This window comes from Saccostrea echinata, unplaced genomic scaffold (genome assembly GCF_033153115.1).
Source record: "Saccostrea echinata isolate AGI-Se365-2 ecotype Australia unplaced genomic scaffold, CSIRO_AGI_Sech_v1 ptg000033l, whole genome shotgun sequence".
Classification (NCBI taxonomy): domain Eukaryota; kingdom Metazoa; phylum Mollusca; class Bivalvia; order Ostreida; family Ostreidae; genus Saccostrea; species Saccostrea echinata.
In genome coordinates, this window is record NW_026889782.1 from 17945725 (window position 1) to 17959242 (window position 13518).

At 34.0% G+C, this 13518-nt stretch overlaps 1 protein-coding gene across 2 annotated transcripts in view; it reads left to right on the forward strand.

Annotated features, from left to right (window-relative positions):
- The first annotated feature begins 4829 nt into the window (after positions 1–4829).
- LOC133199029 (uncharacterized) overlaps positions 4830–13518 on the forward strand; it is a 54066-nt gene continuing 45377 nt past the window's right edge. Inside the window, exons 1-2 of one of the 2 annotated variants that reach the window (XM_061334917.1) lie at positions 4830–4965; positions 5119–5211. In XM_061334917.1, coding sequence (XP_061190901.1) covers positions 4866–4965; positions 5119–5211 — 193 coding nt within the window. In that variant the 5' untranslated portion in view covers positions 4830–4865. The remainder of the gene's footprint in view (positions 4966–5118; positions 5212–13518) is intronic. The other variant, XM_061334916.1, reaches the window with a different exon arrangement.

The following is a 13518-nucleotide window of genomic DNA, read 5'->3' on the forward strand; positions in this document are numbered from 1 at the left end:
TGCAGATCAATTGAAAATGGTGTCACATAGACAGGTTTCCCTTTGATTTCCATTATAAAATTGTCATACTCCCATCCCTTGAACTGCATTCGAACATGTAGATGTATATCCCTATGCGAATTGGATGGTCAGTTTTAATGACAAAGACGAGAGACTGGAAAATTTATACGGGTGTGATTTTTGTAATGTATACATTAACTTTGTAATATACTCAAGTAGGCATGACTAGTTCATACGCATTCAAAACATCGTCAGGAAAGGTCAGAGAGATTCCCAATTTATCACTAAAATGGGTAGAAGAAATAATAATTACACAGAAAATATACGCACTCGCACGTCTAATTGTCAGTTTTCTAAATGATACAGATGAGAGATTGAATAAATTATACGGTGAGTTGTTTTTGTTAGAGACGTCAATGCATGTATTAACTTTGTAATATATTCAAGTAGACATGAATAGTATATACGCATTCAAAAAAATTGTCTGGAAAGTTCAGAAATGTGCAAAGTTTATCTCTTCTTCTCAGTAGTAAAAGGATGGAGGAAGAAATAATAATCTCATTAAGGTTTTGTCAAAGGTCAACATGTCCAAAAAAATATTTTTACAATAGCTCCAAAACTATGTGGTTTATAAAGTTAAAACTTTTACAGTTTATAAATATATCATTGATTAACAGATACAAAGTATCACTTGATAACAAATACTGAAAAAAAATATTTATCGAGAAAAATTCTTTAATAAAAATGCATATATTTTTTAAAAATACATCTAATTAATTCCGTACTTTTAGTGAAAGCCATAACTTAGAAACAATGTATGTTTATCAATGAAGGGCAAGTTGGACTTCGATAGCCTCCGGAAAGTTGTTTCCCCTGTTTATTTTGTCCAAATGTGAAGATTTAAAACCGAAAGTACATTGTAAATGGCGGATTTTATAGGGGTCTTGAACTTCAATTAATTATTTGTGTCTTTGTACTAAATTAATACTTTCAACTTTTGTTTCAATTTCTGTAAATCGATCATCTCACAAGTATGTGCTTCATGATCTTTTAGAACGCATGTAAAAAATAATTCAAAACATGAGAATTTTCAAAGACTTAAGTCTTTAATTTACTAACACCCAGGTTTCTGGAACTCATCCTTCCCCCTCTCCTCCCCCGAAAACCTACAGGACACTACCCTGGGCCCGCTTGGGACTCGGGTGACTCTCAGATCCCTTGTCTCACTAAAAATTTGAGCCTAGCTACTGCCTTGATCGGGCGGATAAGGCAACAGTTTACTGTAAGAGATTGAAAGTTTACATCTTGTTAGACATATTCTGTAATACATAATTTAGTCATATGTTTTAGATATGGTTAATTGTATGCAATGTTATGATTACAAGGCGCAACCTCAAAATACAAACGTTTATCTGAGTCGAACGGCAACAAATCTTTTGATATGAGAATTTGTCATACAATTATCATGTAATGATTTTACTCCTTTGATGCATACAAAATGTAAAGTTTGCAATATTTACATTATTTTAGGAGTTTTATGAAATGTTATCGTAAATTCTATATATAATGCCAAAGGAAACTAGGCCTTAAAATGACAACGGGCTGGGGTAAGAATGTTATGCTTTCTATAGATATCGGTCGTTTCCCGTAATCTATAGAAAGTTTAACTTCAGAAAAATGGCATAGACATTGGAAATGTTTAAACAGGCGGGAGAGGCAGAGAAAATTTGTCAAGATTACTTGTTTTTAAAACGTGATTGTGACGTTAACCTTTTGTTTGTGTTGTCATTTTTATAGCTCAGTGTTGAGCTAGTTCCTGACACAATCCATTTTGTTACCTGTAAGTGTTCAATCTTTTTGGAAAACTGTCCATTCTTAAAAAGAATGGCCAGTTTTTTTTCTAAAGAGAATGGACAGTTAAAACAAACAGAATGGAGAGTTTCGGGTAAATTTTGGAATGTGTCCAAGAGGTAACCAAGAACAAATACTTTAAATACGCTTAATTTACATGTAAATAAAAAAAGAACGTGGAGATCTAAGTTAATCCAGAACACAAAGTCTGCACAGCTTCCGCTCGATTTTACACTTTAAAGTCCATGAATGATGCACAATACTTCAGTACGCTTGCGGTCTACTTATTCGGAAAGTTTTAAACAGGAAATAGGCGAGCCACAAGGTAGTATTTTATCAGTCACTTTATTCAGAATAAAAATTAACAGCTTAGCATAAGTTCTTAAAATAATGATATGTATGGAAGTTTATATGTCGATTAAATTGATCTTTGTTATAAATTCAAAGATATGAATTATATTGAGCGAAAATTACAGTTTTGTCTGAATAAAATTCAAAATTAAGCTGATGTTAATGAATTTACGTTCTGTAAAAGTAAATCTGTTTCCGTGCATTTTGCTCCACACGGAAAGCCCGTGACGAACCACGTATGTGGTTCGATGGAAATCCAATAAAAATAGTTAAAGAGATAAAGTTTTTAGGTATCATCTTTGATAGTAAACTCTCTTTGGTTTCGCATATTAAAATGCTAAAAGAAGAATGTACAAAGGTTTTTGATGTTGATGTTTGCAGATACAAAAGGGGGGGGGGGATAAAAATACTCTTTAATTTAAAACTCTATCACTCTTTAGTATAATCCAAGTTAGCTTATGGCAGTATTGTGCATGGCTCTGCAAGAACTTCATACGTAAAAGCTCTTGATACAATACACCATCAAGGCCTTCGACTTTGCTCAGGAGCTTTTCGAACTTCTCCTGTAGATAGTTTATATAAGCGCAAAGTGAATGAACGGTGAACGGAAGATGGTCGGTCTATTCGGAATGTAGTTCTGACATTAGCATACCATGTTAAAGTTGTTCTTAACACTTCCAGAACAAACAAATAAATAAACAAACTATCAAATAAATAGATAAACGCTCCCACATTATCGTAAGAAAATGATACATGCACATTAAGTGCGCCAGCTAATTGTGTTTCTTACAGACTTTTCTGCACATATATTTAATGTTAAGCTGTTTAGTCACAAACAATTTATCGCTGTTAAACATTGTTGCTAATACAAAACCCTGTAGTTGACGTAGAGAAAACTACAAGGAAACGTGTTTCCACACAGAGGCGATTACATGTTAAATAATTTCTAAAAAAAATTCACAATTAAAAATATTTTTACATAGGTCTGTGGATGTGTAACATAAATACACATGTATTCTAAAATCTTCAGTCAATTATATATTTATTTGGCATTTTTAATTTTTAACGATGATTATTTGAGCAGAATTCTACTTTAGACCCCCCCCCCCTTTCCCCGTCATGACTTGTGGACAAGAGGATACAAGGAGAAATTCATATTATTTGTTTTAGATTTGAATTTCAGTTATTGATATTTTAGAACATGTACTTTGCTGCCATATTTAAATATAAACAGACAAATTATACAGAGAGAGAGAGAGATTCCGTCTTGCCTCCCCCCTCGCCATAGGCATGTACCTGTATCAAGCAAATATATTTTTTTTTATTTTTTTTTTTAATATATCAGGCAGTGAAAAAAAAAATTTATCCACAAAACAATTTGTTTGGCAATCATAATCTTTTTTTTTCTGCTTCAAGTTCACATGAAGTCCACGTGCTTGTCTTGTGAATCAATGCCATTGACTGCTGCTGTAAAAGTCTCGTCACACCCAAGGCAATGTTCTAGTGTTCCCAAGGAGTTTGAAACACTTTTTGATCGTTTCTAGATCTGATTCAAACATTGCTCAAAAATAATCAATTAATGAATAAATAAAATGCATTGGACATAAACACTTGGAATAATTAAGCTGCATGAATTTGATCCTTGCCAATTCAAATACCACCGTCGACACGTGTATTTTGGACCTTCATTGCTTAATGACTATGATAGATGCAAGAACGTTTATAAACTGAAATTCTGATGTCACAAAAAGCATCGACTTCCTTTTTAATGTGAGCTAAAATTTATTGCAAATACTGACGAAGTGGCAGATATAGGAAAGGGGGGGGGGGGCTCGTAACTAAATTAAGTGGTAAACTTATAAATAGTTACAATGATGAAGGATTTTTTCCTCTCTTACAATAGACTTTGGTTATATTTGTGAAGAAGAAAACCTTATACCCTTCCAGCTCCACCAAAAACTTGCTGTTATAATTTCTTTTAGTGCATTACAATTAAATGACTAAATTTTTAAGAGTACTATCAATGTACATCACTCCGTAGATATTTATAATTAATCCATAAAACTATCTATAATTCTCAGAAATAGTTGTAACATGTACATGCATTTCTATTGTAACTGGGAGAAAAAAAACTTGTTGGTAATGAATATCGTAGTAATTATTCAGCAGTTGGTAAATAAAGCGACCTGGGTTGTCATCTCTCTAGTATCAACGATTTGTGGTCTTTGACGTTGCAGCACCGTATCCGTACATGTATGTTGGCGTATCTTAATTTAATCCTGTAGCATCGTACTAAATGAATATTCCTTTGACAGCATTTATTTTTAAGATTAATTTAATAAATAATCAACAGTTAAGTGAAAAATAATAATAAATATTGGAGATAATTTTTTTGCAGAAAATAATGATACTTTGAACCAGAAAACCCTTACTTTACATATTTTTATAATTCCAAGTCTTCGGATGGGACATTAGATTAAAACTTCTAAAGATATTGTTGTTTTGCGATTCTTTAAAATTTTTAAAGTAAAGTTTAAATAATTATAATATATTATCGCACCAAGTCCATGAACTTTTTGATAACCCCTTGTATGTGCCTTTAAAACAATCGACGCCCTGAATAAATAATATACTCTGTCTTTATACCTGAACGGGAGTAGTACATGATGGAATATAAAAGATTGCCAGACGAAACATTTATACTTTCGGATCATTTTCATCAAACTCTTGAACCATGTTTGGAGCCTGTGTTAAATTTTTTAAGTGAGTAGCACCTTACGAAATTCTAACATACAAGTAAAATTTGATTCAAACAAATATACACAAGGGGGAAAATCATTTAAACAGTTTCAAAATTACAGCAAATGCAAAACTTACGAACGAATCTTATTAGACTCTATTCCTTCAACTTTTTAGGTTTAAATGAATATTGTGATCAACCTGTCAATATAGTGGACTTCGGGACGTGCGACGGACAAGCTATTACTCCATTCCTGAAAATTCTGATCGGTAGGGATTTTTATTTTCTTTTACTCAGTCGATTCTCAATAATTAAACAAACTTCAACAAAACGAAGTTGTAACAAATGTTATTAGTTTCCCATTTGGTATGCTAATATATTTAAGGTCTTCCGTTTCCAACGGAAGACCTTCTACTGATTGTGATGATTAAGATTATTAAGGTCTTCCGTTTCCAACGGAAGACCTTCTACTGATTGTGATGATTAAGATTATTCTTTTTTTTTTTTTTCCTAGACGCCAACTTTGACGCTTCATATCTTCCTCATTTTTAAACAGATTTTGTTCAAATTTTCAGAGCTTTTAGACTTTACAAAACACTGTCAGAATACCGTAATACAATTCGGAAATTACCTTCTGTTCACGAGTTATTCCCCTTTGATTGAATTTTGCATGCCTCCGATTTCCAGACAAAGGCTCAGAAATGGTTATAATTGGAGCACAAAACCCTTTGAAATTGAAAAGAGGAAGCATTGAAGTTGTGCACATCGGTTTTTGTTTTTTGATTTTTGCATTAAAAATGGCGCTAGAGAGGGGTCAAAAGTTAGAACGTGGAAAACAGCAAAAAATTTGACATATTTTCCTTTATAGCTTGAAAACTAGAAATATTTTGTTAAGACATGTAGAACAAAAGTTGTGCATAATTGCAAGGGCTTTCATATTATACTATTTAAAAGGGGCTGGCCCCTATGATTAGGGATCTTGGGCCCTTAAAAGTTTTTGCTTTATAACTCAAAAACGGTAAATATTTCGATCTGGATCTTGGGAACAAAATTGTTCTTTTACACCTTTTTGATCTAATGAGAATGTTGTTTTGTTCGAGTATACCATGGGTATTGCGTAATACGTATTAGAAAGCTGGCCAGGTAAACAGGTAACGTTTTTCATTCGGCAAGGAAATCAGACCTCTTCATGTGTATAACTTAAACAGACTTGCTATCAATAATATACCCTGCGGTATTTAATGTTAATTTTCTTTTTAATAAGGTTTAAAACGTGGTTTATGGTTCACTATTAAATTATTTATTACAACTAGTCTTTCTTTTCTTCTTTTTTAAATTAGATTAATAGTGTTCAAAAGCGGAGAATATTAAATCTATCTTTCTACGTTTATTATTACAACAAACTTTGTAAGTGATTTTAAACTGTATGCATTGAATAATTCACGATCATTAGCTGTATGCATATTACGGTCTCCATGTTCAGCTCGATGTTTAGTTATGTAACCCAACGCGCGAATCCCACGCCTTTGATCGAGGTCACCAGTGTACTAGCCACCTGTGGCCATAAACAAAGCTAGTATTTGTGATCGCGTATAATGTCAATTTTGTACAAAGAGCTAATAATTAATGGAAAGTTATGTTTTTAATTATATCGAATCAGTAAGATTACTTTACCGATCTTTTATAATCTTAATTCCAAACACTGGTGCATAAAAATCATTTTGAATTTTAATCGCTGTTTTTGTCTGTTCACGCAACAATACATTTACATCGAAATATTTCGAAAAAGCTGCCGTAATTAAAGTTGTTAGTTAACATCTTACTGATCTCAAGAAAACGTTATTTTGTTTGAGTCTTGTGTTCTAAATGAGCTAGAAGCATAACACATATACAGGTAAGCGTTTTCATTCAGCAAGTAAACAAGAGCTCTTCATGCGTGTAATTAAAATAAACTTACTATAAATAATAAACCTAGCTACATTAGATGCTAATATTCTTTAGAATCGGGTTCTTGAAGTGTTCTGAGCTTTATTTCTAAATTATTTACTGACAACTTTCCCTTTTATTTCGTTTGTTTTCAAATTTGGATAAACCAGTCTACTTAACAGGGAAAAAAGTTAGAAAATAAAACGAAACTTTAAACATAGACCATTCACAGCCATTAAGTACACGCCTTTTACATTCACCTTGTGTGTTTACAATTATGTAACCCCTCCCTCGATAGCGCGTGGCAAAGGAGGTCACCGGGGATCAATCGGCGTGTGATCCAGCGACCTAAGGTCATACACAAAACATACCATAGAATGGCCTTTCCAAATACATTTTGTAAACTAAGTGATGAGTGGATGAATATGTTGAATCTTTCAGATTATTTTATAATATCTTTGATTAAGTCGCTAGTACATTTCAATTTATATTTTATTCGCTGAATTACAAGAAAGTTGCATATTAATTTTATTTTTATAAACATTGTATTTCTCGATATCGAGATAATTGCGCTTTGTGAAAAATTACTTTAAAATCATTCAGAATCTTTCATATTATTTCGTCTTACTGTTTATCACTCGCTCGTTTTAATCAACTAGTCTTAACTGACTTCAAATTCAATGCATTTCAAATACCGAAAAGACCACTTTGTTTGCGTATTAAAGAAACAGTTTATTTATCTCTCTAATGTTATCATTTAACGAGTTGCTATTTCTTTCATGAACATTAAACAGCATGTATATAATTATTACGATAATTGTACGTAGAGGTCACATTTTTAATTGTCAGGAAAATCGAAAATAAATTTAAGTACTTTTGAGTTTGTATTATTTTCTTCCTAACTTACAATATTATTGCATACAAAATACTAGGTCGGACGCAAGTAACCTAAATATTTCACTTGTATTTGAAAATTCTATCGAGCGTCGAATGAATTTTACCCGTTAAAAAGTGTACAAAAAAACCTTCCTATGCAGTTTTCTTTGGGAATCAATTGTCTTAGATAGTCTACTCCGACATGTGTTGACAAAACTCACGCAATGAGAAGCCATACATTTCAAACTTGTGACCTCTTGGTCAGTGCATGTGAAGATTACGCACGACAATTAGTGTCTGGAAAACGAAGTATGTTTTATAAATGATTTGACAGGTTAAGATTTGTTCTCATTCCAAATTAAATACAAGTTTACACAATCCCGTTATTTCTTTGTTATTTTATACCGTCAGTTATATTAGAGATTGTTTTAAAACTGTGTTGTTTAGGAAGATTAACCTTATGCATTTGTTTTATTTCATCTAATGAACTGAATTTTCCCATGATACGAATTACTGGTACATGCATGTAAGTACGCGTAAATGCGGTCTTATTTGTTTATGTGGAAGAGCGCCCAAAATAAATACACTTCGAACTCTGGAATTTCCCTATTTTACTGTTTAAATCATAGGTCCGCTCAGCTGACGAGTTGTTTTAATAACGGTTATAAATTATATTCAAAAAAGTCCTGGCCAGCGATCGTTACGCTTGGTTACATTGCAATTAAACAGGTATATACTAATAAGATATTAAGATACTATCGGTATATATATTTTCACCTAATATGTTTTCATTGAGTGTTTTCATAAAAATAAATTGCTGGAGAATATCATGTTCTCCCTGATCATATCGATAGCGCGTAGAAACAGCGGTATATGAACACACGCTTTTGTGTACAACGCAAACGTGTAAATCAAAAGGATGGGGAAAAACGATGAAATAAAAACATTTCTCTATCAACTGAAATTATTATCTTTAGACAGATAAAAATAAATGAATATTCGCCTGAGAACATGTGAAAATTATACCCAAATACAATGTAACGAAGGATTTTCGGTTTAATCCGAGTACACAATAACAATGTTGTGTACATGTACATGCAGAATACCTCTTTTTTATCCTTCGCCCATGTGTTCCTCCTTAACGGAAAAAATTATCAGTAAATTATATTATACCGAACGAGGTTGAAAAATGACGAACTTTATTTCTTAAAATTAACAGCAATTATCAGACTTTTCTCATATCACTGTAAAAATGCCCTAAAAACTAAAACCGTCTGGTTTGACTTTGTCAACGCGTTTTAGATCGGGTTCGAGATTTTTATTAAATATCTGGAGTATTTCGCTTATTCTGCAAGTCTTTATAAGAAGATTAGCTTTAAAAAAAAAAGCTGAGAGTCAGCCACTGGAATACAGACAGTTTCTTTCTTGGTTTGTGATGGTATATGATTTGTTTTATCCATCATGTTGTGTTCACTAAAAGTCATTGTCGTCTAAGTTAAAATTCGCCCAGTCGTTTTCTTATCTGTAACATAATTCTGTACATAATAAATAATAAAGCATAGAATAAATTTTAGTTAAACTACATCGTGATCATTATGATGACCTCCAATTAATTTCTCGTGGGCGCGGACATCAGATAAAGTTCGTTTCAGAAATGAACAAAGCCACTATGATCCCAATCATTGAACGTGTAAGAATGTATACATTTTCATTTTCACTGTTAAATTTTATAAATAATATAGATTATGATGCTGAAAAGGAAGGTAGACCTTGGGTTAGATTGTGTTAATTATTATTAGATAAAAGTTTTTTAATCGTGCAGGTTCGAGGCAATGCATGATAGGGGAAGGGGGAGGGTGCATACTGTATGTATATTTAATTCAATTTCTAAATTTAAGCATCCATTTTAGTGTTATTAGGAAAGAAAAGAATTGCTTCCAAAATAAAGTAATAAACTGGAGATTCAAAATATTTTATACACACAGTACGTATACCCTAAATGATACTGGATTCCATCTCGCTCACTCTCTCTAATTGGGGGGGGGGGGGGGGGGGGCTGTCTATAAATCCGCGCAGTTCTACTGTGGTCAGTTTCTCACCTGTGGGCGCGTTCACGTGCACTAGCGGCACTTACATGTACATGTCTATCATCGTGTAAATTATAAGAATTTACACATCTTAAGTGATATTCTGACGTTTTCATAACTTTCATCATTAAAGTAAAGAGATTCTTTTTTTTTCACTGTCTTGGGACCTTTGTGCAAGTGGATTATTGTGTGAATTCCGACCCGTACCTGTCTTATGCCAGGTATTGATCGAGGGAGTCTTGCATCAGGCATTCAGAGGAATACACACAAATCCTTGAACTTGCAACGGCGATTGAGGGTATAAATCAAGTGTTAAATCATGTGCTCTGCATATAAACTTCTCATCTTCTATAAGAAGCACTGAAATATTTTCATAGTATCATATTTCCCACTTAGAACAATCTCTTCTTTAATTTTTCGTCGAGAACGACGAAGAACAATGCAGTCTATAAATAGATCGAGGTCGCGTCTTTGTTTAGAGGTGTTTGTGAAGAATCACGCCCTTTGGTCAGCTCTGTTGGTTGGAGCAAATAGCACGAGTTTCTTTAGAACAAGTCGTGTACATCTTTTCCCCAGAATTCCAAATTATGCAAGCGTACTTGCAGTTTTATCCCACCGTAACTAGTCAACCCACGGGCTGACTAATGAAAAAAAAACCACTGGCAGATTTAGAGGAGGTTCAGGGGGCCTGCAAGCCCCCTTTTTGTATCCAAAATATACACAAGATTTAATAAATCAATTTTTATGTGGCTTTGGGCCCCTACCCCGACCCAAAACTGGTCGGCCCCCTTTTCTAGATTCCTTAATCCGCCACTGAAAAAAAGAATGTGTTGTTCTCTTGGATGTCGATATCTGAATTATATTTTAAACATCCTGTCTAATATATCATGGGCGCCCATAATAGGACGATTATTTGTTTTTTAAAATAAAGTGGTTCTTACAAATGTAAAAAAAAAACTTACAAACGGCTAAGTAATTATTTAATTCATCTAGAACAAAAGTTAGTTTAGTTATTTGCTTATATAATCTAACTTTTATAAATTAACACGAAAGTCGTGCGATCGTATACAAATACTCAGAAGCAATCTTCATATTTAATGAACGTATAGCGTATAGGTGAATAAATTGCCTCTCATCGCTATACGTATACCCCCATCCCCGAAATAAATAGAATGTTTTCCTTCGCAGCCGGTTGTGTAAGTACAAGCGAGGATGGAGCTTTACAGAAGCAGGTGATGAATTCCGAGAGAAAGGCACTGCCTATTTTATATACATGTACATTCCTAGGGACCTGGTTTTCTGAACCGATGTCACTGTTATTCAAACACCTAGCTAGAAATTCTCTCTCTCTCTCTTTGAAATGCAGGCCCGTCGATCGTAAAAAAATGACAAAATAATTTCAATTTTTAATATTTACATTTGCAAATATTTTTCTTCGGTGAACCTATTGAAGAGAAAATATGTTCAATTCTGTACAAACTTATTAGGGGGTCAGAGGTCATGGCGTGACCGTATCACACAGCGAGATGATATCTTGTCTACATATTTCTGTCCCGGTGACACTGGTTTCGGAACTTCTAAGCCGTTAAAGCGATGAAAAAGATAAAATTATTGAAACATATATGTTTTTTTTCGTTCAACAAATGATCATTAGTTCTTTCTTCGGTGTGAAGAATGTTTTTAATTAGCCTAAAATCACGCTTACCTTTTTAACCCGAAATTCCTTTGAAGGTATGTAAACTGAAGACGATATCACCGCTTTTGACTTCATATAAAGAACTCATACAATAATAGTAAGATCATTCTCAGTAGCGATCATTGTTTTTTTTTGTTTTGTTTTTTTTTTAATTATGAATAGATATATCCTGAACTGGACTGCTGAACAGCAATATAAGTATTCAAATGTTGGAGCGAGGCGAACTCTCAAGACCAAACAGCTTCTAGGTCACTTCGCGTCACAACATAGCATGAATACGGCGGGCCGTTCGTGTAATAAATGCAGTTCTTTTCAGAAAATTCGTCTCAAATGTAAATAAAAGTAATAAACAACAATGTTAAAAAGTTCTCCGGGAAATGAACTTGGTTGGTACCTGATCAAATCTGAGAAGCCCTTAGGGCTTCACAGGATTTGATCACGTTCAACCTAACCTTTCCCAGAGAACTTTTTAACATTGTTGTTTATTTCTTAAATAAGTATCTCATCTCCCAAGCCCAAAGGCCCAAAGTAAGCTTTTCTGTTCATAATTTTTCAGCTTTGTTTGCTTTCTTGGCGTATATAAGCGTTATCGTCGTTGTCGTTCTAAAGTTACTTGTAAAATTTTCTCATTTTTATCTTATCAAGAACCACTGGGCCATAACAACGAAAATTAACATAGAATATTTTTGGTAAAGTTTTGTTCAAATGAAGGGTCACATCCTCTTTTAACGGATACATGTAGTAAAAATTAGATGGGGTCCAGGCGCGGATCAAGGAATTTTTTTTCCACGGGGGGGGGGGGGGGAGGGGATCCCAATAAAAAATATTTCAACCCAGAAATTTCTTGACGAGCCAAAAAAAAGAAATTCTTTTCACAAACGTGAAAAACCTATTTCGTGTGTGTGTTTGTGTGTGTGTGTGTGTGTGGGGGGGGGGGGGTTCGTTGACTTTTAAAGCTTCATACCTAAGACTTTTCATACCATTTTAACACAGATCCGCGTTATCGAGGAAGGGTCTGCGTTTTCTGGGGGGGGGGATGGTTACTTTTACTTGCTTTAGTATATACATTTAACTGCCCCCAACCCCCTCTAGATCCGCGCATGGGGTCATTTGAAAATAGTATTCTCAAGAACCCCTGGACTAGAATGAGAAAATTTCCAACATAGCATACATTCATTTTATTTTTCAAATCTTGATTCAAGGGAGAAGGTTTGGGCCGGAAAGAGTGTTCATAATTTAACATAGGAATTTATATATCCCCCCAAACGAAGTGTGTTGGTTTGGGGTGGGGGTGTTTTGAGTCTTGGAATCACACTGTCCGTCTGCCTAGCTGTCCGTCTGTACGTGATAGTTTGCCCAGGATATAACTTTGTTATGAAGAAACTGGAAGGTCATACTTGGTACAAAGATTACTAATGAGGGTGTGTCATGGTTTTGATCCAACATCATTCCGGCAAGTTCAAGGTCACTTAAAAAAATAGCAAAGTTTTGTCCGACTCATTTATCTGTAATAGAGAGTCACCGGAAGCTCACTGGATACAGGAATTGCTTATGACAAAAAGGGTTTGCCACAACCTTCATTCAAGGTCATTCCTGTAAGTTCAAGGTCACTGACAGAAAAGTGTAAGATTACTGTATGTGCTATAATTTTGGAAGCTCATACTAGGAACAAAGATTGCTTATGATCCACCGGTTTGAGATAACATAGTACTAGATTGGCAGAAGAAGTGGCAAAACTCGTGCCTGGATTATAAATTTATAAGGGGTGGGAGGAACACAGGAAACTTTTTCTCAGATTGCTTGAGATGGGTTTGTCCTGACCTTGTATAGAGGTTTTTTCCCGCAAGTTCAAGGTCACTGGCAGATAAATATTAATTTTTTCCCATGCTATAACTTTGTAATATAAAACCACTGGAAGATATTACTTGATACAGAGATTGCTTATGATCCAAAGATGTGTTTTGACCTTGATCCAAGGTCTTTCTGGTAAG